Source organism: Myxine glutinosa, chromosome 5 (assembly GCF_964187855.1).
Source record: "Myxine glutinosa chromosome 5, kmMyxGlut1.1, whole genome shotgun sequence".
NCBI classification, from domain to species: Eukaryota; Metazoa; Chordata; class Myxini; order Myxiniformes; family Myxinidae; genus Myxine; species Myxine glutinosa.
This window is the reverse complement of record NC_136265.1, coordinates 5,645,757-5,671,191: the sequence shown is the minus strand read 5'-3', so window position 1 is coordinate 5,671,191 and position 25,435 is coordinate 5,645,757. Positions and strand designations below refer to the sequence as shown.

The window sequence follows — 25,435 nt, the reverse complement described above, 5'->3', positions numbered from 1 at the left end:
TGCCGACCGCCTCCTGGACCTTCCCGCCCCCGGGGACACACGACCATCCGTCCGGATGGATTTCATGCTGTCTCTGCTTGGAGACCAGTGCCGAATTTCTTGTTCCGCGCACTTTTCCTCCGCCAGCTACCGATACAGGTGCGCCTCGCGCTGGCCGGTTCCAACATCACGGAACCCCGCGCCCTGGCCGGAGAGGCCGACAAGTTTTTCGCGGCCTGCGACACGCCGTTGGTTTACGGTGCTGCCGTAGTGGATCCCGGTGCAGAGGCTACAGCGCCCCCGGCTTCCCTCGTGGCCGCTGCTGCGCCCCGCCCACAACCGCCGCCGCCGCCACCACCACCGCCGCCGGCACGGCCGCCACCGCCGCAAACATTGTGCTACTACCATGCCAGGTTCGGCCGCAAGGCTAAAACGTGCCGCCCGCCATGTTCTTTTGACGGGTCGGGAAAGGACCGGGCCGGCGCTCACTTGCGGCCCTGAGCGTCGGCCATTCCGGCAGCCTCCTGTTCATCACGGACACCTTGTCCGGGCACCGTTTTCTTTTCGACACGGGAGTGCAGGTAAGCGTCCTCCCTGCCTCCGCATCCGACAAGCAAGCCGCGCGCCGGGGCCCCGCTTTGCTTGCCGCCAACGGTACACCCATCCGCACATTCGGGAAGTGTTGACCCTCACTGCGGTTCGGAGGGCAGCGCTTTCAATGGTCGTTCGTCACCGCCAGCGTGCCAATGGCCCTGCTCGGCATGGACTTCCTATGTTCGCATGGGCTGTTGGTCGACGTTAAGCGCAGACTTCTCATCCAGGCTGAAACCTTCAGCTTGCTCGCTTGTTCGGTGAGCGGCTCGTTGAGCAGCTCGCTGAGCGGCTCACCGAGCAGCTTGCCAAGCGGCTTGCTGAAAGGTTCTGTCCCGGCGAGGTTAGTCTGCACGCTTCGGGCAGCGGAAGAGTTTACCCGCCTCCTCACCAGTTTCCCGGCCCTCACGCGGCCCACCTTCTCAGCGGTGGCCGTCAAACACGGGGTGGAGCACCATATCCCCATGGTTGGGCCGCCGGTCTACGCCCGGGCATGCCGACTCGACCCCACGAAGCTCGCCGTGGCGAAAGCGGAGTTCGCCACGCTGGAGCGGCTGGGGATCGTACGGCGCTCCAACAGCGCTTGGGCTTCTCCTCTGCACATTGTCCCGAAGCCCGGCGTAGGTGGCGGCCGTGCGGTGACTACCGCCGGCTCAATGATGCCACCACCCCCGACGGCTACCCGGTCCCGCATATCCAGGACTTTTTCGCCCGGTTGGCAAACACGACCGTGTTCTCCAAGGTGGACCTCATCCGGAGCTACCACCAGGTCCCCGTCCAACCGGACCATGTCCCAAAGACGGCCGTCATCACCCCTTTCGGCCTCTTTGAGTTCCTGCAAATGCCTTTTGGGTTGAAGAATGCGGCCCAGGTGTTCCAACGGCTCATGGACAGCGTCTTGCGCGACTTACCTTTCATCTATGTCTACCTGGACGACATCCTAGTCACGAGCGTGTCCCAGGAGGAGCACCTGCTCCACCTCCGCATGCTTTTCGAACGCCTGGGCCAGCATGGCCTGATCATCAACCCCGCAAAGTGCCATTTCGGCGTCGCCGCCATCGACTTCTTGGGGCACTGCATCACCAGGCACGGGGCCGTCCCTTTACCGGCCAAGGTGGAGGCGGTCAGGGATTTCCCATGCTCCTGCACGATCAAGGGGCTCCAGGAGTTCCTGGGCATGGTAAATCTTTACCACCGCTTTGTGCCCCACGTCACCCAGCTCCTCCGCCCCCTGCATGAGGCACTCCGGGGCAAGCTGGGCAAAGGTGACATCGCTTGGTCGGAGCCGATGGCCGCGGCGTTTGCGGGCGCAAAGCTGGCCCTGGCCAACGCCACCATGCTGGCGCACCCGGCGCCCGATGCACCGATCGCCCTCACCACCAACGCGTCGGACTACGTGGTGGGCGCGGTGCACGAGCAGTGGGTGCATGGTGCTTGGCAGCCGCTGGCGTTTTTTAGCCGGCAGCTTCGCCCGCACGAACGCCGCTACAGCACCTTCGACCGTGAGCTGCTCGGGCTCCACCTGGCGGTCCGACACTTCCGCCATCTGCTCGAAGGCCGCCCGTTCACGGCTTTCGTCGACCACAAGCCCCTTGTGTTCGTGATGGCCAAGGTCGCCGAGCCATGGTCGGCACGGCAGCAGCGTCACCTCTCTGCCGTGTCCGAGTACACGACGGACATCCGTCACGTCGCGGGTAAAGACAACCCGGTGGCGGATTGTCTTTCCCGGTCCGTCGCGCACGCGGTCCACCTCGGGATCGACTATGCCCGGATGGCGGAGGACCAGACCGCCGACCCCGGCGTCCAGGCCTTGCGGACCGCCGTCATGGGCCTCCGCATCACCGAGGTGCCGTTCGACGTCGTGGGCGCGGCCCTCCTGTGCAACGTCTCCCTCGGCCGGCCTTGCCCCATCGTGCCCGCTGGCTGGCAGCACCCGGTTTTCGACGCCATCCACGGCCTGTCCCACCCGGGCACGAAGGCCTCCCAGAAGCTCGTCGCGGCGAAGTTCGTCTGGCATGGCCTCAGGAAGGACGTCCGCGACTGGGCCAGGACGTGCCTCGTGTGCCAGCGTGCAAAGGTCCACCGCCACACCCAGGCCCCGTTGGCCCCGTTTACGGTACCCGAGCGTTGGTTCGACCACGTCCATGTCGACTTGGTGGGACCTCTGCCCCCCTCGCGGGGGTTCACCCACCTCTTCACCATGGTGGACCGCACCACACGGTGGCCGGAGGCCGTGCCATTGGCGGCGACGTCTGCGGCGGATGTGGCGCAAGCCTTCATCGCCACTTGGGTTGCCCGGTTCGGCGCCCCCTCGGACATCTCGTCCGACCGCGGCCCCCAGTTCACCTCGGAGCTCTGGGGCGTGGTGGCGCAAGGGCTCGGCGTCAAACTGCACCGCACCACGGCCTACCACCCCCAGGCCAATGGCCTGTGCGAGCGCTTTCATCGCTCGATGAAGGCCGCGCTCTGGGCCAGCCTCCACGACGGCAGCTGGGCCGACAGGCTCCCCTGGGTCCTGCTGGGCCTCAGGACGGCGCCCAAGGACGACCTGCGCGCGTCCTCGGCGGAGCTGGTCTTCGGGCAACCACCGGGTACCGGGTGAATTTATCCCCGACTCCACGGCTCCTTGGTCCGTGGCGCAACAGCGTTCCACCCTGCAGGAGACTGCCCGGAGGTTCGCCCCGGTGCCGACGGCACACCACGGTTGCCCATCCTCCCACGTCGCCCCGGAGTTTCGCACGGCGGAGTACGTCTTCGTCCGGCACGACACCCACCCGGTCACTGCTACGGCCCCCGTACGACGGGCCCTTCAGCATGCTGGAGACCGGGGACAAATATTTCACCGTCGACATCGGCGGTGCCCCGGATCGTATCTCCATGGACCGCCTCAAGCCGGCCCACCTCGATCTGGACCACACCCTGCAAGCAGCTCTGCCTCCGCGTCGAGGCCACCCCCCGGCGGTCAGACCCCCGGCACCCCCCAGCCGCGCTGTCCCGCTACCCCCCAGCCCTGCACGCATCGCCAGGGGGCGTTTCGGCCGGGTCATCCGGCTTCCCCGCAAGCTCACCCTTCAGGTGTGCGGGAATTCTGGCGGGGCGCGTGTGGCGGGCACAAGGGACAATAATTCCACGCACCAGTGGGTGGCGCGAGCGTCCAGGCGGGGAACTGAAATGCATGCCCCACCTTTCGGCCGATCGGCCACGCCCGGGGGCAAGGCGTGGCCTCGGGAGATATATGCGGGCTCTAAGCTCGAGCCCGCCCAGTGCTGAAGTGCGACCTCTGAATAAAGACTCTTGTTGTATCAACGCGTTGTGGCCTACCTCTCTGGCAATCGGGTCGTGTATGCACAGCATCACAATGGTTTATTTGTAGGAATGGTGGATTATATAGACAAGCAACGGTACCCGCCCTACGGGCAGGGCTTCAATTGGGAAGCCCAAATGAAAAGGAAATTTATCAGAAATTGACGGCTTTTTAAATTTTTAAAAACGATTCATATAAACATCTGTTGAATCATATCACACGCAAATCATCAAAATCTAAACAATACATGGTACCCATTTTGAAAAAACATTGAATTCTGCAAAACGGAAGCGGCCGATCCACGTCTTTCTCAGTCGCACGTTTATGTGTGAAGAGTGCGTGCTGAATCTGTAACACGGAAGCGGCCGCTACACCTGTTTCTCAGTCGTTTTGCACACGCTGCCGTGTTACTTCGGAGCCGCACGTTTATATAGGAAGAGTTCGTCAGGAGGCTATTTACTCTCTCCTGGTACGTAGAATTTCAACAAAAGCCACATCACTGTTCATATCAGTAAATATTATTCCATCGTGATTGGGAAAATTGGAAAACTTGGAAAAATTGGAAAAACAATATAGTTTATTTTACTCCAGGGATTACCCACCCAAGATATCGTTGCGATCGGTTCAGCCGTTTTTGCGGTACCTTCAAATGGACAGACAGATGGACGGACATTTGGTGAATTATAGTAAGATGATATAGATGATGGTTTATTTGTAGGAATGGTGGATTATGTGGATGATATAGATGATGGTTTATTTGTAGGAATGGTGGATTATGTAGATGATATGGATGATGGTTTATTTGTAGGAATGGTGGATTATGTAGATGATATGGATGATGGTTTATTTGTAGGAATTGTGGATTATGTAGATGATATGGATGATGGTTTATTTGTAGGAATGGTGGATTATGTAGATGATATGGATGATGGTTTATTTGTAGGAATGGTGGATTATGTAGATGATATAGATGATGGTTTATTTGTAGGAATGGTGGATTATGTAGATGATATGGATGATGGTTTATTTGTAGGAATTGTGGATTATGTCGATGATATAGATGATGGTTTATTTGTAGGAATGGTGGATTATGTAGATGATATGGATGATGGTTTATTTGTAGGAATGGTGGATTATGTAGATGATATGGATGATGGTTTATTTGTAGGAATTGTGGATTATGTAGATGATATGGATGATGGTTTATTTGTAGGAATGGTGGATTATGTAGATGATATGGATGATGGTTTATTTGTGGGAATGGTGGATTATGTGGATGATATAGATGATGGTTTATTTGTTGGAATGGTGGATTATGTAGATGATATGGATGATGGTTTATTTGTAGGAATGGTGGATTATGTAGATGATATGGATGATGGTTTATTTGTAGGAATGGTGGATTATGTAGATGATATAGATGATGGTTTATTTGTAGGAATGGTGGATTATGTAGATGATATAGATGATGGTTTATTTGTAGGAATGGTGGATTATATCGATGATATGGATGATGGTTTATTTATAGGAATGGTGGATTATATCGATGATATGGATGATGGTTTATTTGCAGGAATGGTGGATTATATCGATGATATGGATGATGGTTTATTTGCAGGAATGGTGGATTATATCGATGATATGGATGATGGTTTATTTGTAGGAATGGTGGATTATATCGATGATATGGATGATGGTTTATTTGCAGGAATGGTGGATTATATCGATGATATGGATGATGGTTTATTTATAGGAATGGTGGATTATATCGATGATATGGATGATGGTTTATTTGTAGGAATGGTGGATTATATCGATGATATGGATGATGGTTTGTTTGCAGGAATGGTGGATTATATCGATGATATGGATGATGGATTATTTATAGGAATGGTGGATTATATCGATGATATGGATGATGGTTTATTTGCAGGAATGGTGGATTATATCGATGATATGGATGATGGTTTATTTGCAGGAATGGTGGATTATATCGATGATATGGATGATGGTTTATTTGTAGGAATGGTGGATTATATCGATGATATGGATGATGGTTTATTTGCAGGAATGGTGGATTATATCGATGATATGGATGATGGTTTATTTGCAGGAATGGTGGATTATATCGATGATATGGATGATGGTTTATTTGCAGGAATGGTGGATTATATCGATGATATGGATGATGGTTTATTTGCAGGAATGGTGGATTATATCGATGATATGGATGATGGTTTATTTGCAGGAATGGTGGATTATGTGGATGATATTGTTACAGACGTGGCTTAGATGTTAGTTTACCGAGCGGTTTTGGTATGACCACGTCTGCACAAGTTACCGATTATACTCGACGTTGACGGAGCCGCGCTACGCTGGATCAATAAAGGAAAAGAAGACACCCGGCTGGATTATAATGACAGACACCAATGTTTCGATTCTCAATTATATTCGTACGGAAAGGTTAGATTACAGGGGCTAGAGGTATATCACAGGAAGACAGGCACTTAGACACACTCTTATATTGACCCCGGACAGACGACAGATAAACGGGACAACGGCTGACTCACACGGGGATTGATGGCAGGGAAAGGCAGGTATCGGTGGCTCCAGGTGCGCCTGGGCTCGGGGCAGAATCCACACGGTTCGGTCCGGTCCAAAGATGCGGGGAGGTCACAGCGCTCGGAGGTAACGTTCTTTCCCAGGCGGGTTCGCTTCCTCTCAGCGATCGCAGGCAACGTTCTTTCTCAGGCGGGGCGCATCTGACTCAGCGCTCGCAGGTACCTCTTTCTCCAGCTGGGGGCGCATCTCCCTTCACGTCCGCTAAGTCGCCACGTATATCCGGCGGGGAGTGACACGCCCTCGGCTCGTTAGCTCCGCCCCAGATGGAATCGGTCCGCCCTTCTGATTGGGTGCGGGGGGGTTACCAGGCTCCGCCCTTGACGAGGAGCTGACAGCCAGCCCCTCTGGTAACCCCGTGGAGCGCCGAGCCGGTGTGAGGACGCATCCTCCCCCGCGCCGCCGCGCCGCCCCCATCTCCTCTGTTGTTGTAGTTATAGTTGTGGAAGAAGATGGAAGGAGGTATGGAAGATGGAAGGAGGTATGGGAAAGGTCCTAAACTCACTACTGATGCCATATAATCACATTCTGGTGCAACGAAGAGTCATAATTAATGGAAACGAGGCCTTAACTGACATAGACTAAGAATAACTAGCAAGATGTCCGAAAGTTGTCTACGTGTGGTGCGGTGGACCTGGGCACGACATTTAATGGGGGAATAAGGGGAAGGTCGGCTCTACTGATTGTTGTTTACAGACAATGGGACTAGGGAATGGGGGATTGGGGATAGTTGGGGAGTATTGGGGAAAATAGGGGAATATTTACAAGCGGATATGGAGGCCAAATTCCATATTCGCAACATTGCACCCTTCTCTACCCTCGGGGCGTCCCGACCCGATAAATTTTTACCTACTTTAGTGTGGCACGCAATGTAGTTCCCTCTACTATTAACTCTACCCTGAGTGCGACAGTTTTACAGATATTCACAAATGAGTAAATATGTCCCCCTGCGACGTTGCACCCTTCTCCTCACAGAAACACACCCACAGGATAACCGAATCCGGAAAGAATTCGCAAACTAAACATACAGCCGGTAGGGAGCATTATTTACACGACTACGCTGCTATTTACACTACGATCCAGGACCTGTTTTTGGAGGAACACATGCAGATGTTATGCATAGAGAGAGCGCGCTTGCCAGCATCGATACACCAACCCACGAGTGCTCTGTGGCCGACGGCCTTTAATAACGTGCAGAGCACCCTTCCCGAGCATCAAAAGCACCACCCCACCACCAATCGGTGCAGTCACCATTGTTCATTGGAATAAAAATAAATTCGACAACCCCTAACCCTGCAGGTGTCTCTTGCTCTTCTTGTGGTGCACTTGGTGTTAACTAAAAGTGGTTCACCTGTATGGCATAGGTGCCACGTTGACCCATAGGTCCATCCCCGGGTGGTGCTTGGCCGCAAACGAACTGCGGTCCATTGTGGGTGGCCACAAACATTGCGGTCCATATGGTGTATCGATCCCGGCAGCAAACAGCGAAAGTGCAGGCCCACAACTGCGCAGCCAGCACCTCTCTCTCCTCTCTCTCTACCCCAAAGCCAGATCCTCGGAGGTGGGAGACAAAAGAAGCAGACAAGTGAGTAAGGTGGTAAGGGCGCAAAAGTGCACGCAATGTAAGGTGATGCACACTGGGGGCACATGGGAACCAGGTGAGACAGGTACGTTCCTATCGTACGCCCCCCCCCCACCAGGTAACCTACATGGCCCCTCCCTTACCCCTTACTGCATCCACAAAACACAACACTACCCATAAACATCTACTTTACAAATCAACAAACATCCCTACTGTCTTCCCCGTTCCTCCCATAAACCAAATTCGTCTTCTCTCCCTCCTAACCAATCAAATTTGCCATTTTCAACTCTCATCAAAATTTGCCATTACCAATTCAACATCAAAATTTGCCATTACCAATTCATCATCAGTCCCTCCTAGGGAGGGAGAGATGGAATCACCCCAATGTCTCATCCACGTCGTGATGCGTCTCACCAATCCACACAGCAATTCTCATTTCTGCACACAGAACAAAGAAAACACAGGTGTGGAGTCATCATCATCACCTCAGGTAAGTGGCTGCGTATGGTGCGACAGGTTCATCAATCCTAACTATTTCCTAAGTGACTTTAACAATTTTACACTACCCGGGGTCTTTCTCCGGCCAAACCATTGGCCCTCTTACACTATGGGTTCTAAAAACCAATTCCCATTGGCCAAACTGTGGTGCTCTTCAATTTGGGGTCTCACTCCCCCGATTCATCTCCCGGTGCCCTCGCACAATTTCTGGGCTGCGGCGTGTACCTCTCCCAGTGGGTCTACCCACCTGCACACCTCCACCACTGCAGTTGCCTCCGAGCTTACCTGCTCCTTACCCTAACCTAACTACCTGGGGAAGGCCCTCTGGCGCTCTCCCCACTCGGTGCCCTCTCTGGCACTGGGCTACCCGGGTCCATCCTCCGGATCCTCGGGCCCCATCCACAACTCTACCGGCTCCCAGAGCCCACCTGCGGCCTCACCTGGCCGACATCCTCACAGTGGTGGAGTGCCCAACCAACTACACACACTAACAGGCTACACGCCCAGCCATTTCCACAACACTAATGCACCCATCCACAACACCATTCTGCAACCGCACCACAAATGCCAATATCCAACCACAATTTACCTGTACCCTCTACCTAACACTTACACTACCCGCCCCGGGTATCCGTGATGGGGGTCCACTCTTCCCCCATTCACACCTTCGCACCATGCACACCACTCCGTACCACTTACTCCAACTCTCTCCACACACCTGTACTTGCACACCTGTGCTCTCACACCTGGTGCCACCTGCACCCTTCTCTCCCCAAGCGCATTCGCGCTGATCCACACACTCACTACTCATACACTGCTCCACACACCTGTCCAGTTGCACACCTGTGCAATCACACCTGTTCCATCCTCACACACACACGGCATCATCTCATCTAACTACTCCCTTCTGAAACTTGCGCTTCCCAGTCGTCCCTTTAAACTATTGCGCTCCCTCGTCATTATCATCCATACTAATCTACCTGCGTCCCCACTACAGGTATCAGTCACTAACTAATCTTAACGTCACCTAATGTCATCTTCTAGGGCCCTATCAATATAACCTAACCCACCCGGGCTAGTTTTCACTGCCATACACCCCATAAACTATTGCTCCTTTGCCCCCCACCTGTGAGGGATGGTGGATTTGCCATCCCACCACATCGGGGGTCTCTCACTACCAATTTTGCACATCAAATTTCAACAAATTAAAAATTTGCCAATCACTGCCCATCATCTGCCAATCACTACTGCCAATCCTTTGCCAATCATCAAATTTTATTTTTCTCTAATTTTGGGTCCAAAACACTAACCTCATCACCCAGTCGACTCACTAATACCTCTCGGTGCGCCAATCCCTGTCCAAAGCCCGGCTTCGTAAAGCCAAGCAATGGATGCTGGTTGTTTTGTGCCAGCGGCTGGATGCGTCCGGCACTCGGTGCAGGGAAGGAGGTTTACCCGGGCCGAGATCCCACGCACCATCTCGACACGGAGCCATCCCATGGCTCGATCTCGGCCTGCCGGCACGTCTCAACAAAACGTGGTCGCCATAACGACCCTTCCTATCGGGCTGCCAGCTCCGCCTAGTGGAGCCTGGACGCGGCCGTTCAAAGCGAGGCCCGGCACGCACCGAGGGCCTGCTTCGGCTAAAAGTCGCTCTAACCTCTAACCCGTGTAACGTCGATGCTTCACCTGGACGCTTACACCCCGCAGCCCATTCCTTGCTCACACATCCAGCCGTGCCCATGCTCCTCGTACCTTTCCTTACACACCCAGGTACACCCATTCCACTCACAGCCTTGGTCACACACCTGACCACCGAACACTTTGGCACACATTCGTTGCTCGCACACCTCACCAATACACCGCTTCGCGCCCCCTCCTCGGTCACCTCCTCTGTGACAATCACAGGTGTGCTCTCATTCGCACACCCAACCACGTGCCTCACCACCAACTCCAGCGTGCATTCCCACTCACGCTCTACCATTCCAGGTGTGCATCCTTCCATCCCAGGTGTACATCCTCGCTCACCTGTCACAACTAACTCACGCTCCATGTCACTCTCACTACTTTCACCTCCATTCCTGACAGCGCACTCACCCTTCCTCTTGACAGCGCACTCTTTCCTCATGTACCTGTCCATCACACACCTTTCTCGCGCACACTCTCCCGTTACACCCTCTGTAACACTCACCACAGGTGTGCATTCTTCCTTGCCTTTGACAGCGCACTCTTTCCTCATGTACCTGTCCATCACACACCTTTCTCGCGCACACTCTCCCGTTACACCCTCTGTAACACTCACCACACCGCGCTTCCATGTGCTCCCTCGCACACACGCTACGACCGACTCACTCTCGCCAGCACCCTCACTCCTTGGCACGCACTTTTTCCTCACACACCCCAGAGTCGGACTTTCTTGCACACCTCCTTTTTCGCACACCAGACCTGTCGCACACTTCACCCACGGCCTCTCACGAACACCCGGGTCTATCTCGACCCCCAAGCTTCTTAAATCCCCTGGCGCATCATACGCACGACCATATTGGTCACCACTTACACCGGGTCCTCTTCCTCTTCGCTTCTCCTCCATCACCTGCGAATCCCTCATCCGGTTAATGAGCACATCATTACGATCCGAACACAGACTTTGGACCAATTCTTTTATCTCCTCTTTTATCTCTTTCTTATCCCCTCTCCGTCGCTTCTTAATTTCGCTCATCCCTTCTTCCACTTCTTCTAATTTGTGCTTCACCTCTTTTATTCCCCGGTACGTCTCCTCAAGCTCGTCCTCCAAGGCTACCTTGACCGTTTCCATGTGCGTCCTCACCTGCCGGTCCTTCGTCTCCATTACCTCTACCACCTCGTCCAACCTCGTTGTCAGTCCCTCACGTACCATCTGACATTCCCTCTTCGTCGCTATCAAGTCGTCTTTTAGTTCTTTCTGTGTCACTTTTAACCCTCCTAATACCGCAGTGTTCCTTTGAACCTGCTCCGTTAGTTCTTTTTGTCCCTCCGTCAGCTGTTCCACCTCCTGCGTCAGGACCTCTATGCCCCCCTGTAACTTTACAGTCCCCTTTCTCACCTCCTTCTCCATGTGCTCCTTACAGTGCCTCACCTCCTCGCGCACTCCTCCGACCTCCTCACTCACACCTCTTCTGATATCTTCTCCCATCACTTGCATCTCCTGCCCAGATGCCACCCTCATCTGCTCCATTTCCTCCCTGTGAGCATCCAGTTTGGTTTCTACCCCCATTCTGACCCCCTCTATCTGCTGCCCCATTTGTTTAACTTCCCTTTCCGCTTGGTCCCTCATGTCCCTCAATTTGCCTTCCATGGTGTTTTCTAACCCCTCTAACCCTTTTTTCACTCCCTCTATCTGATTCTCTTGAGCGGCCATTCTGTTTTCTACCCCCGTTAACCCCTCCTGTATTTCCCCTAATCTATTGTCTAATCCCTCTATTCTACTCCCTAACCCTCCGATCTGCGCCCCCATGTCCTCCCTCAATTTCTCGCTATTGGACCCCATTCTTTGTTCTAACCGTTGGCTATTGGCCCCCATTTGGCCCTCCAATCGCTCACCCTGAGCATCCATCCGGTTCCCCATTACCCCCAATTGGTTACTCTGCAGTTTGAGGGACGCCTGCATTTGCGCCATAAATTGCTCCATGAGGACCTGCATCTGGGCCATCCCTCCCACTTGTGCAGCGGGTGCGGCCGCCGTAGCTATGTGCGAGGCGCCATTTCGCGCGTCTGCTACCCCCGCTGTTTCGCTCTCCTCACGTGTCTCAATTTGGTCCTGGACCGACCCTGCTTCACTCTCCCCTACCGGACCCCAGCCGTCTTGATCCGCCATAGCGCGACTTTCAAAATTCGAGTTTCGTAACACAAATCCAAATTTTGCTGTTATAATTTCGTCGAGCGCAGTAACCGCGGGACTGCGCTCCGGATCGATTTTGTCGAGCGCAGTACGCGCTCCGAATCGATTTTCCCTCCCAAAATTTGGGCCTAACTACTTTAGTCCCGGGTCCGGATCTCACTCCTCGACACCAATTGTTACAGACGTGGCTTAGATGTTAGTTTACCGAGCGGTTTTGGTATGACCACGTCTGCACAAGTTACCGATTATACTCGACGTTGACGGAGCCGCGCTACGCTGGATCAATAAAGGAAAAGAAGACACCCGGCTGGATTATAATGACAGACACCAATGTTTCGATTCTCAATTATATTCGTACGGAAAGGTTAGATTACAGGGGCTAGAGGTATATCACAGGAAGACAGGCACTTAGACACACTCTTATATTGACCCCGGACAGACGACAGATAAACGGGACAACGGCTGACTCACACGGGGATTGATGGCAGGGAAAGGCAGGTATCGGTGGCTCCAGGTGCGCCTGGGCTCGGGGCAGAATCCACACGGTTCGGTCCGGTCCAAAGATGCGGGGAGGTCACAGCGCTCGGAGGTAACGTTCTTTCCCAGGCGGGTTCGCTTCCTCTCAGCGATCGCAGGCAACGTTCTTTCTCAGGCGGGGCGCATCTGACTCAGCGCTCGCAGGTACCTCTTTCTCCAGCTGGGGGCGCATCTCCCTTCACGTCCGCTAAGTCGCCACGTATATCCGGCGGGGAGTGACACGCCCTCGGCTCGTTAGCTCCGCCCCAGATGGAATCGGTCCGCCCTTCTGATTGGGTGCGGGGGGGTTACCAGGCTCCGCCCTTGACGAGGAGCTGACAGCCAGCCCCTCTGGTAACCCCGTGGAGCGCCGAGCCGGTGTGAGGACGCATCCTCCCCCGCGCCGCCGCGCCGCCCCCATCTCCTCTGTTGTTGTAGTTATAGTTGTGGAAGAAGATGGAAGGAGGTATGGAAGATGGAAGGAGGTATGGGAAAGGTCCTAAACTCACTACTGATGCCATATAATCACATTCTGGTGCAACGAAGAGTCATAATTAATGGAAACGAGGCCTTAACTGACATAGACTAAGAATAACTAGCAAGATGTCCGAAAGTTGTCTACGTGTGGTGCGGTGGACCTGGGCACGACATTTAATGGGGGAATAAGGGGAAGGTCGGCTCTACTGATTGTTGTTTACAGACAATGGGACTAGGGAATGGGGGATTGGGGATAGTTGGGGAGTATTGGGGAAAATAGGGGAATATTTACAAGTGGATATGGAGGCCAAATTCCATATTCGCAACAATATGGATGATGGTTTATTTGTAGGAATGGTGGATTATATCGATGATATGGATGATGGTTTATTTGTAGGAATGGTGGATTATGTGGATGATATGGATGATGGTTTATTTGTAGGAATGGTGGATTATGTAGATTATGGTGGATTATGTAGAATGGTGGATTATGTCGATGATATATATGGACTTCCGGACTTCCGGTCCCTCGGGCGACGAGGCTTCCTTCGATCTCTCCGCGGCATCGAAGTTTGAGTGTTTTCCCATTCGTGCCTCTGTCGGGTTTCCGCTGGTTGTTTTGTTGACTGTTGTGTGTGTGTTGTTGTGTGTTTCTGTTTAGTTTTGGTTTTGTGGTTGTTGCGGATTTGTGTGTGATTGGTCATTTTTTATTCGCGCGTCATGCGCGGCCTGGTCTTTCCGGGCTCCCTTCCCCCCGTCGGTGTTTTGTGAGTGCAAGTTCTTTCCTTCATAGTATTTGCTTTATTTCTTTGATTTCTTTTCTCTCCCCTGCCTCTCGCGGGCATTTTACCCTTTGTCCGGCGTTTTTAAAAACAGGAAAAACGGATAGACAAAGAATTCTATCTTGATTCTTTCTCTCCTCCCGGACACGTGCTTGTTCGCTCTCCTCCTCGTCTCGACTTGTGCCCCGCCCCCTGTATCGTTTTTCTTCCGCCTTTGCTCCTTCTTTCTCAAATCCACGTTCTCGCTTGGAGACTTTTCCCAGATTGTTTTTCATGGTTTTCATGGTTCCGTTTGGATATTGTTGGAATATGTTTAAACCGCAGCCGTGATGCTGACGCCGCCCCCCCCACCCCCCAGAATTTCCATGTTTTAAACGTTTCCCAGTGTGTACCCTGGTCAGAATAGGTACACCGTATCTCTGCGTGACGTAAGAGGGTTGGCGTCAGGAAGGGCATACGGCATAAAAACATTGCCTCAAAAAGAGAACCATGACAATTACAACTACATGTGGGCAGGGTACAGCCCGAAGTGGAGATCGGTTTCTGAGGTTTGGGACATGGAATGTAGGGACAATGACAGGGAGATCAGGAGAAGTGGTGGAAGTATTCGTCAGAAGAAGAGTGGACATATGTTGTGTGCAGGAGACGAGATGGAAGGGAAGTGGTATGAGAATGGTGAAGGGTAGGCAGGGACAGAAATACAAGTTTGTGTGGCAAGGGTGCCCGGAGGGCGTGAATGGTGTTGGTGTTCTGTTTTCTGAGGAGTTTGTAGACAGTGTGGTGAGTGTGACTAGAGTGAGTGATAGGTTGATGATGGTGAAAATGATGATTGGAAAGCTCTTGGTGAACGTCATCTCGGGATATGCTGGGCAGGTTGGTCGAAGCGATGAAGAGAAGGACAAGTTCTGGTGTGCGATAGAGAAGCTGATGGAAAACGTGAAAGATGAGGAAGTTGTTGTGGTGGGAAGAGACCTGAATGGACATGTGGGAAGGAGTATGGATGGTTTTGAGGGAGTTCATGGGGGTTACGGCTATGGTGTGAGAAATGGAGAAGGTGAAAGGATTTTGGAGTTTGCTAATGGAGCTGATTTGTTGATTTGTAATACTCAATTCCAGAAAGAGGATAATAAGCTTGTTACATACACGTCAGTTGGGTCGACGACAACCGTTGACTACCTGATGGTGCGTAGGCGAAATAGGGGGCACCTCTGGGACAGAAAGGTGAGCCCGGGGGAGGAGGTTGTTTCACAGCACCACTTGGTTGTCTGCGACATAAGGGTGAAAGGTGCGAGGAGAGCTCGGCGGGTGAAGTACCAACCGAGAATGAAGGTGTGGAGGTTGAAAGAGGTGACAGTAAGGGAGGCATTAAAAGAGAGGCTGAGTAGGGTAGAGGATGATGTGGTTGAGCTTGAAAGTGGTTGGATGTCAATGAAAGCTAGTCTGTTGGGAGCCATTGGTGAGGTATGTGGATGGACAAAAGGACCACCGAGGCACTCGGAAACATGGTGGTGGGATGATGAAGTTGGAAAGAGGATTGACGAGAAGAGGAGGAAGTTCAAGGAGTGGCAGAAGGTGAAGGGTACGGGAGCAGAAACAGCAGAGCATGAAAGTTATAAGGCAGCCAGGAAGGCTGCAAAGAAAGAGGTAGCAAAGGCGCAGGAGGCATGTAGGAAAATGTTCGGAGAACGCTTGGATTCGGAAGAGGGTCAGAAAGCAGTATTCAGGATTGCAAAGCACATAGCGAAAGAGAGGTGTGATGTGATGGGGGTGAGTTGCTTGAAGGATGAAGTGGGACAAACCGTTGTTGACCCAGATGGAATTAAAGGAAGATGGAAAAGATATATGGAAATGCTGTTGAATACAGAGAATGCATGGGATGGCAACATAGAGAGTAACCCAGTTTTAGGACCGGCAGAGAAGATAACTGAGAAGGAAGTTGAGGAAGCGATAAAAGCAATGAAGAGTGGAAAAGCGGGAGGGCCGACGGGAGTTGTGGGAGATATGTTGAAGGCAGCAGGAAGTTGGGGTGTGAAGAGAATGACAGAGATCTGTAATCTGGTGGTGAAAGAAGGCCGCATTCCAGTGGATTGGGAACTGAGTACTCTCGTCCCTCTATACAAGGGGAAAGGTGACCCTCTGGAGTGTAGCTCGCACCGAGCGATAAAGTTATTGGAGCATGGAATGAAGGTATTGGAAAGGGTGTTGGAGAGGAGGATAAGGAAGAAAGTGAAGATCGACGAAATGCAGTTTGGATTTATGCCAGGAAGAGGAACGACAGACGTGCTTTTCATTGTGAGGCAGTTGCAGGAGAAGTACATGGAGAAGAGGAAGAAGTTGTTTTTTGGGTTTGTTGATCTGGAGAAAGCATTCGATAGGGTTCCACGCAAAGTATTGACATGGGCATTGAGGAAGTTAGGAGTGGAGGAATGGTTGATCAGAGTAGTGATGGCAATGTACAAAAGAGCGCGCACAGCTGTAAGGACGAAGGACGGGAACAGTGGTGAGTTTGAGGTGAAGGTGGGAGTGCATCAGGGTCGGTACTAAGTCCACTACTATTTGTAGCTGTGATGGAGGTGCTGGCTCAGAACGTAAAGGAGGGTTTATCGTGGGAGTTGTTGTATGCAGATGATCTGGTGTTGATTGCAGAAAGTATGGATGGACTGAAGGAAAAGATGAACAAGTGGAAGGAATGTATGGAGACAAAAGGTCTGAAGGTGAATATCGGAAAGACGAAGGTGATGGCAAGTGGTAAAGCATGTGGTGAGGTGGAAAGAACTGGGAAGTGGCCGTGTGCTGTGTGCAGGAAGGGTGTCGGAGTGAACTCCATTCAGTGTACAATGTGCGCTGAGTGGGTTCATCAAAAATGTAGTGGTCTGAGAGGGTCATTTACCAGTGTGGCAGCTACATTCAAATGTAAGGTGTGCACAGAGGGAGCTGCAGATGGAGGAAATGTTGAGTTGGATCTTGGAGACGGCGTGAAGCTGGAAGGTGTGAAAACATTTTGCTACCTCGGAGACATGCTGAATGGAGAAGGTGGATCAGACTCGGCAACGGTTGCTCGAGTGAGATGTGCATGGAAGAAGTTTCGGGAACTGAGTGGCGTGCTGATGAGGAGGAGAGTGTCGCTGAAGCTGAAGGGAAAGGTGTATGCTGCATGTGTGAGAAGTGTTATGATTTATGGGAGCGAGACATGGGTAATGAACGTAGAGCAGCAACGAAGGCTGGAAAGGGTGGAAATGCGAATGGTTCGATGGATGTGCGGAGTATCGTTGAGAGAGAGGAAGACAAATGATGAATTGCGAAAGATGATGGGAATATTGCCTGTGATTGATGCTGTGAAGAGGAACAGGTTGAGATGGTTTGGTCATGTGTTGAGGAAGGATGAAAGTGACTGGTCGAGAAGAGTGATGGAAATTCATGTAGAAGGAAGTAGAGGATGGGGAAGACCAAGAAAGACTTGGCTAAAGATGGTGGAAGAAGAAATGCGGGCAAGGGGGTTAATAAGGAGAGATGCAGAAAATAGGGCAATATGGAGAAGATTGTCATGGGGACCGCAAGGCTAACCCCCACTGTAGCAGGGAAAATGGCCTTAAAATGCATGTTGTTGTTGTTGTTGTTGTTGTTGTTGTTGTTGTATGTAGATGATATGGATGATGGTTTCTTTGAAGGAATGGTGGATTATATCGATGATATGGATGATGGTTTATTTGTAGGAATGGTGGATTATGTAGATGATATGGATGATGGTTAATTTGGAGGAATGGTGGATTATGTAGATGATATGGATGATGGTTAATTTGGAGGAATGGTGGATTATATAGATGATATGGATGATGGTTTATTTGTAGGAATGGTGGATTATGTAGATGATATGGATGATGGTTTATTTGTAGGAATGGTGGATTATATAGATGATATGGATGATGGTTTATTTGTAGGAATGGTGGATTGTATAGATGATATGGATGATGGTTTATTTGTAGGAATGGTGGATTATGTAGATGATATGGTTGAGAAGATCGTTTTCCTTTCTTTTCCACTCGTTCCCCCACCCCCTTTATGCCGGTCCATGTTTCACCACCCTAGCACGTGTGATGTGAACAAAACAAGCTGAACCAAGACCTACGCAGGACAACGCTATTTACCTTGATGCACCTGTCTCTTCCTGAATCTCCAAAGCATCATCAAGGCACTCTCCATCACTCTTTTATTCCTGACTTTCTTCCTTGTACTTGTTATTCAATACTTTTCCCAACCATCTGATTGGCATTCCTTTCCCCCTCTTTTCCCCTCATTGCCCCTTTATAACTTTGTTTCTCGGTGCATTGAAGTGTGTATATTAAGGGCCATATGGCGTCAGACGTGCAGACAAGGAAACGGCAAACACAGTGTCTGTGTCGACTTCCCTTGACTTGTCTTTTGTGCTGATCTAGTCCCGCAACTTCTTGTGTTTGTGTGTGTGTTTGTTTTTGTTTGTGTCTGTTTTTGTGCAATCCTCACCTGTGGCTGTATTCTACATGCTTACTTCATGTCCACTACTCTTTTTATTTTCCTTCTGTAGAGTCACACCCACCCTCGTGCGTACGAGACCATATGGCGTCGGACACGCAGACAAACAAAACACACGTACGGTGTCTGCCTCGGCTATTTTTTATTAGCCTTTGGTTCTGATAAACTCTTACGAGAACTCGTTTGTTTGTGGATTCTTGTCTGTCCTACTGCTTGTCTCTCGGATTGATTGTTGTCTCTTCATTAATTTTAATTTTGCCCTTGTCCATAGTGCTTTATCCCATCGAACCTCATCGCGAATCTGTTTCAAGGAAACCGCGCACACACACACAACAGTATGTCACACTAAATTACTGATAGTATCTAAGTAATCCTGCACGCTTCACTCTCGGCTTTCGTTGACGTCTCTCAAAACCATCCTAGCAGTGCCTGGTGGTGCTCCAAAAGTTTCTTCACGGAATCCAATTTGGGTCTTTTGACTTCCAAAAACTTCCTCCATTTGAAATTCTCAAAAAACGTGTTTGTCTCAAATTCATCTTTGACTTTCCCTTTCCGCTCTTCGCAATTTGCTCCCTGTGCCGGAGTTCCACCACGTCCCTGAATCCAGGCACACCTTCCAGGCTGCATGATCAGCTCCGTGTGCGTGTCGTCGTTCCGCGGACGCAAGTCCGGGAACAACAAAGCCCCTTCGCGCACATGCCTCCGCGGTACCATGGGCTCCAGCGAAGAGGAGGAAGAAGAGCGCGTGGTCCTCAACGTGGGGGGCACGAGGCACGTGACCTACCGGAGCACCTTGAGGACGCTCCCGGGCACGCGGCTCGCCTGGCTCGCCGAGCCGGACTCGCACCGTACCCCTGACTTTGACCTTCACAGTGGAGAGTTCTTCTTCGACAGGTGATGGATAAACGGCTTGAAGTTTCTCTTTTCTCTCTCTCTCGAAGGTGATCCACCTTCGCTTTTCCATCACTTTGTTATTTTTGTATACAAGATCGAGGCTCGTGTAAGAGCCAACATTGATCACAAAAAGACCAACCGGCACAAAAAACATGTAATAAAGGGGGTGGGAGACAAGATGGGGAGCAGGGACATCGGGAGATCTGTGGGAGGGAGAGGGCTTGGGTGGAGGAGGCATCGAAGGGGGGAGGGAGGTAAAAAAAAAAACACATGGACACTGCTAGGACTTCCAGGAAAGAAGTTGGTATTTCTAAAAAGTGGATCTGGTGTGAATTAACGGTGAATTACTCTGGGGTGCATCACTGACCCTTTCTCTCTGTTTTATTACTTGCAAAAGCAAAGATTTTCCAAGTATATTGGTCGGTCAACTTTGTTAATCTGTCTGTTTGTTTGTCACTCACCTATAGGTCACAATTCCAAACCGATCGTCATCAAATTTTACCAAGCCGTAGAGGTAGTCAAAACTGAGAAGCCTATTGATTTTGAGGTCAAAGGTCATCTTGAGGTCAAATTTTTAAAATTGTCATTTTTCATCCGATTGACTTGAAAGTTGAACAGCATTTGCATATTGAGTCCCTGAATTGGGGAAAAACAAAAATTTTGAGGTCAAAGGTCATTCAAGGTGAATTTTTAAAAATCGTCATTCTTCCCGATTGACTTGAAAGTTGAACAGCATTTGCATATTGAGTCACTGAATTGGGGGAAACAACTATTTTGAGGTCAAAGTTCACTCAAGGTCAAATTTTTTAAATCGTCATTTTTCATCCGATTGACTTGAAAGTTGAACAGCATTTGCATATTGAGTCCCTGAATTGGGGAAAAACAAAAATTTTGAGGTCAAAGGTCATTCAAGGTGAATTTTTAAAAATCGTCATTCTTCCCGATTGACTTGAAAGTTGAACAGCATTTGCATATTGAGTCACTGAATTGGGAAAAACAACTATTTTGAGGTCAAAGGTCAACTCAAGGTCAAAGTTCTAAAATCATCTGAAAAATAATCAAATTTCATCCAATTAACCCGAGCTATGATTAAGATCGTCAATTTTAATATTAATGAAATATACAATTTTATATCTCCATTGCAACTTTTTTTATGGGGGGAGGGGGTGTAAGTATCATGCTCTGAATGACGTCTTTCTTGTTTTTGTGTTCTTCGTATGTGTTCTACACGTTGAGGTGACATTTCTTGTTAACTGCAGGCATCCTGGCGTGTTTGCCCACGTGCTTAACTACTACCGTACGGGCAAGCTGCACTGTCCGGCCGATGTGTGCGGACCACTGTTTGAAGATGAGCTTGCCTTTTGGGGCATCGATGAGACCGATGTGGAGGCTTGCTGCTGGATGACATACAGGTATGGTGATGGAAGTGATGGAGGAGGTCACTTGAAGGAAGTTTGTGGATATAACCCGAATATTGGTAATATTCATCATGAGGTTGGAAAGTTGCACTTGTGAGGTGATGCAAGCTTAATGAAAGAATAAGAACCACCTTTAGAGCCCCCCCGCAGGGCGGGCGTTGGCCTTTTCTGGGCACCGTGGTCCCCTTTTTGAAGCAATGTTTTACGGCCGGATGCTCTTCCTGCCGCCAACCCTGTTAGTCGACTCTTGTGACACACAGGGAATTACCAGTGATCTTGTACTCAATTTGCCGACCTAGAAGGATGTCAGGCTCAATCAACCCCCCTGGCGTTAATTCTTCGATCGACCGGGATTCAAACCCAGGATCCTAGGATCCCAGGCCGGCACCCTAACCGCGAAGCCAACACCAGGCCCGATGCAAGCTTGATGAGATGGAGTCTAGTGAGAAGAAAACCTTGAAATGAACATGCCATCCTCTGAATACCTTATTCAGGTTTATTTAATCAAATAATTGACCAAATACAGCACTGGAGTATCAGAAGGACAAAGATGGAGTCATCAGGAGGAACCTGATTCCTTTAATTAGTCGAACACATGCAAGCATACTATGATTACTTCAATCGAGAGTAATAGGATCTCCTTTGTACCATGGCATGTTTGTCAATATGTAATGTCCAATAAGACCAGCTTGAAGGGGTCAAGGGAAGAGTGCGGAGGAAAAACATGAATTAGTGATGATGATGAAATGGCCTGGAAGAATGGCCTAGAGATACAAACACTTGCCTCTAAGTTGTTATCCCGACCCAACTATAAACTGCCATCCTGGTGCTTCACACCAGGAGGAGTGAGCCAGGAATTGTTATCTATCTATAATTCCAGTAATCTCTGTGTGTATGTATGTATGTATGTATGTATGTATGTCTGTGACCGCTGTTTCTCGACAACCACGGGTCCGATATACTTTAAACTTTCCAGGTATATTGCTGGGGACCCGAGGATGTGCCTTTTCAAGGTTTGAAATTAATCGGACAAGTAGTTACCGAGCTATGTCCAAAAAACGATTCAACCAATCAGAGAGCAGCGAGCTATCACGTGTGCCGAACGTGGCGAACAGACTCTGCCTCGGACGGCACATTTGAGAGCGTATTCATTTATTTCACGTTGGCAAACTATGTTGGCGTTAAACTATGTTTTAAAACTAATTAAAACTAATTTGCGATTCATCGTAACTGCGATTTGCGACCTTCCGGACAGTGAAGACTTCACTTCCGGCAGCCAATCACAGAACGAGCCGAGCCGAGCGCGTGCGCCATTACGGTTCGTAATTCGATTTCTTCCGGAGAAAATAATAATTTCTCGATTTCTTATGCGCATTATTTCTCCCAATTCAGTCAGAGCGAAGGGCGGAAGCGAAGAGCGTTGTTTTTTTTGTTTACGGGCGTACGGGCGTACGGGCGGGGTAGAGCGTACGGGTAGCGTTTTTTTTTTTTTTTGGCAAGGAACGGGCACCCACGTACGGGCATGCCCTAGTGTTATGAATTTGGGGTAAAGGGGTATATCTAGATTTAGGTAGATCAGCATAAGTAGGTGTCCGTCTGTCGTGCTAGAGAATCTCACCTGTAATAAGTTCTGTGTTTAGGCGGTTTGTCGGGGTAAGTGTATACCTGTGATCATACGAGGATGATCCGGTGATAAATAGTTCTAGGGGATAAGGATAAGACTCCATTGATGTGAAACCTGTGATCTACCCTTTGTCCCTTATGGCAACGCACTTCTATAGACATTAGATAGGCCCTTAGTGCACACACTAATGAAATCCCCTCCCTTACAATGACTGACTGGAAAAACAACAGGCAGCGGCCGCGCAGTAGGCCACCATGGCGACAAACATCATGCAAGGCAAGCAATAGCCGCGCCCAGGAGAACGTGTGATTGGTCGGGGAAGGGACAAAAAGCTTCCCCGTGATTGGGGGTAAGGAAGGTGAAGGAGCGGCACACTGATTGGCCACCGACCGATGACACCTCGGCCAATCAGTGCGGAAGGCGTGAACATTCGGCCAGTCAGTGTGGAGGGCGCGCAGGAGGACGCAACGAGCGACGCGCTGATTCGAGGAGAGGCCCAGCTGATGTCAGAGCACGCCGAACAAGAGACTGGGAGCGGCGGACATTTTGTCACTTTGGTCCGGACTTTTCTGGTGAACGTTGGTGTGCCAACATTGGCCCTTCCCGGGCCTGGTTCTTTCCTGCCCAGAGCCCTTTCCTTTGCCTCTTACATTCCCATGGCTGTCCCTTCATGCTGGACCTGTTCTTGCCTTTGAACTTTGGTGGAGAGACCAGCGTCGACGATTCTCTTCCCCTGCGTTCGCATACGAACGATGAGCGAGGCATGCATTTGGAGCGCTGACGAGCGATCGTGTGGGCGCGCCGAGGGGTGTTCGCGCCAACGCCCGAGCGGTTCGCGCCAACCGGAGCCGCGTCCGGACGCGAGCTTGGGGCCTGGACGACAGAGACAGATAAGACGCACCACATTCCACAACACGACGAGACATTAATTTTATTATTCTCCCATTTGTCTTGTATTTGAAATCTGGTGTGGGGACATCCCAATTTAGAATTTAGTTTCTTCCGTCGCGTTTCCTTGTTCTCGGGTTCCGTAATAAATATTTATTGTTGCACATAATTCCGTGTTCGTGAGAAGTTAATAATTTGCAGGGAGAAGACATCGTCGGGGCCGAAAAGGTAAGCCGTGGCATTTCCCCCCAATATCCCGGCTCGTGTATTGGTCGGCCATCAATTGGGAAACGCCTCCAAGTAAGCTCGAGTCCATCCGCGATCCCCTGGTCTTAACCAAGGGCCAATCGCGCGACAATATGTAATGTCCAATAAGACCAGTTTGAAGGGGTCAAGGGAAGAGTGGGGAGGAAAAACATGAATTAGTGATGGTGATGAAATGGCCTGGAAGAATGGCCTAGAGATACAAACACTAGCCTCAAAGTTGTTATCCCGACCCAACTATAAACTGCCATCCTGGTGCTTCACAGGCTGGCTGAATCATCAATGTGTGTGCTGTCCGTTAAACACACATTCCGTCTGCCGGCATTTGTTGGTGGATGTTCAAATATCCCATGGAGTCTTTCGTGAAGAGTCGGTGAGCTATCGCCGGCACCATAAACAAATTACAAATTCCTTCCCTAATCTTGGTGTTACCTGGTGTTGGCTTAGCGGTTAGGGTGCCGGCTTGGGATCCTAGGATCCTGGGTTTGAATCCCGGTCGATCGCTGAATTAACGCCAGGGGGGTTGACTCAGCCTGTCATCCTTCCGAGGTCGGCAAATTGAGTACCAGCTCACTGGTAATTCCCTGTGTGTCGCAAGAGGCGACTAACAGGGTTGGCGGCAGGAAGAGCATCCAGCTGTAAAACATTGCTTCAAAAAGGGGACCAAGGTGCCCAAAAAAAGGCCAAACCCTGCTCAGCAGGGGAAAAATGGCCTCTAAAGGTGGTTCAATCTTGGCCAGATGATTCGTGATAGACTGATTGGGCCAATCTTCCCCCGACTAATCCCACAACAATGTAGGCATATAATTGTGGCGATTAAGGAAGAAGAAGAAGAAGTGATGTTAATCAAATAAGCAATGTTGTGATAGAACAGATTGAGAATGCGAATGGTAATAGTAAGTTTGAGTACTCGAATTGCATCAAGGATATGAGAAGGTGCAACAGATGAACAATGCAGGTGTGGAGGATGCTGACAATGAATGAGGAGGTAAGAGATGCATTGTACACTTGGTGTTGCATCTCCAGACAAGTCCCATTCTTCCTGCAGGCAGCACCGGGATGCCGAAGAGGCTCTGGACAGCTTTGAGAACACAGACGGCGGTACTCCTGGAGCAGACGGTTGTGAGGCGAAACGTTTCGGACGAGATGAGGTCGTGGGTGATGGCGTTATCGGCTGGTGGAGACGTTGGCAGCCTCGAATCTGGGAGCTTTTTGAGGAGCCGTACTCGTCTACCGCTGCTCGGGTATGTATGATTGGTGGTTTAAGAGAAGTAGTTTGATGGATATTGAGAGACTTCATGCTGTCCAATGTCATCTTGCTCTCATACTTGATGGAGGTTGTGTCAAGGTAGTATCGAAGAGGCATAGTGGCAGGAATGTGTGTATGGTGGTCTTTTATTATTATTTACCCATTTATACCCTCGCCTGAGGAGAGGATATTGCATTTGAGTCCGTTTGTTTGTCTGTTTGGTTGTCTGTCTGTTTGTTTGTTTGTTTGTCTGTGTTTGTCCGCACAGAATAAATATGATTTTCTCTGCAACCGTTGGTCCGATCGACAGGAAATTTTCACCATGGGTGCATCTCCACGTGTAGAATGTTTTAATGATAATTAT

At 50.5% G+C, this 25,435-nt stretch overlaps 1 protein-coding gene across 5 annotated transcripts in view; it reads left to right on the top strand.

Moving 5' to 3' along the window:
• Positions 1 to 25,435, top strand: part of LOC137428017 (voltage-gated potassium channel KCNC1-like) — a 289,763-nt gene that overhangs the window by 32,168 nt on the left and 232,160 nt on the right. For all 5 annotated transcript variants that reach the window (XM_068117923.2, XM_078777530.1, XM_078777531.1 and 2 more), the window contains exons 2-4: positions 18,312 to 19,628; positions 20,888 to 21,040; positions 24,871 to 25,066. In XM_068117923.2, coding sequence (XP_067974024.2) covers positions 19,360 to 19,628; positions 20,888 to 21,040; positions 24,871 to 25,066 — 618 coding nt within the window. In that variant the 5' untranslated portion in view covers positions 18,312 to 19,359. The remainder of the gene's footprint in view (positions 1 to 18,311; positions 19,629 to 20,887; positions 21,041 to 24,870; positions 25,067 to 25,435) is intronic.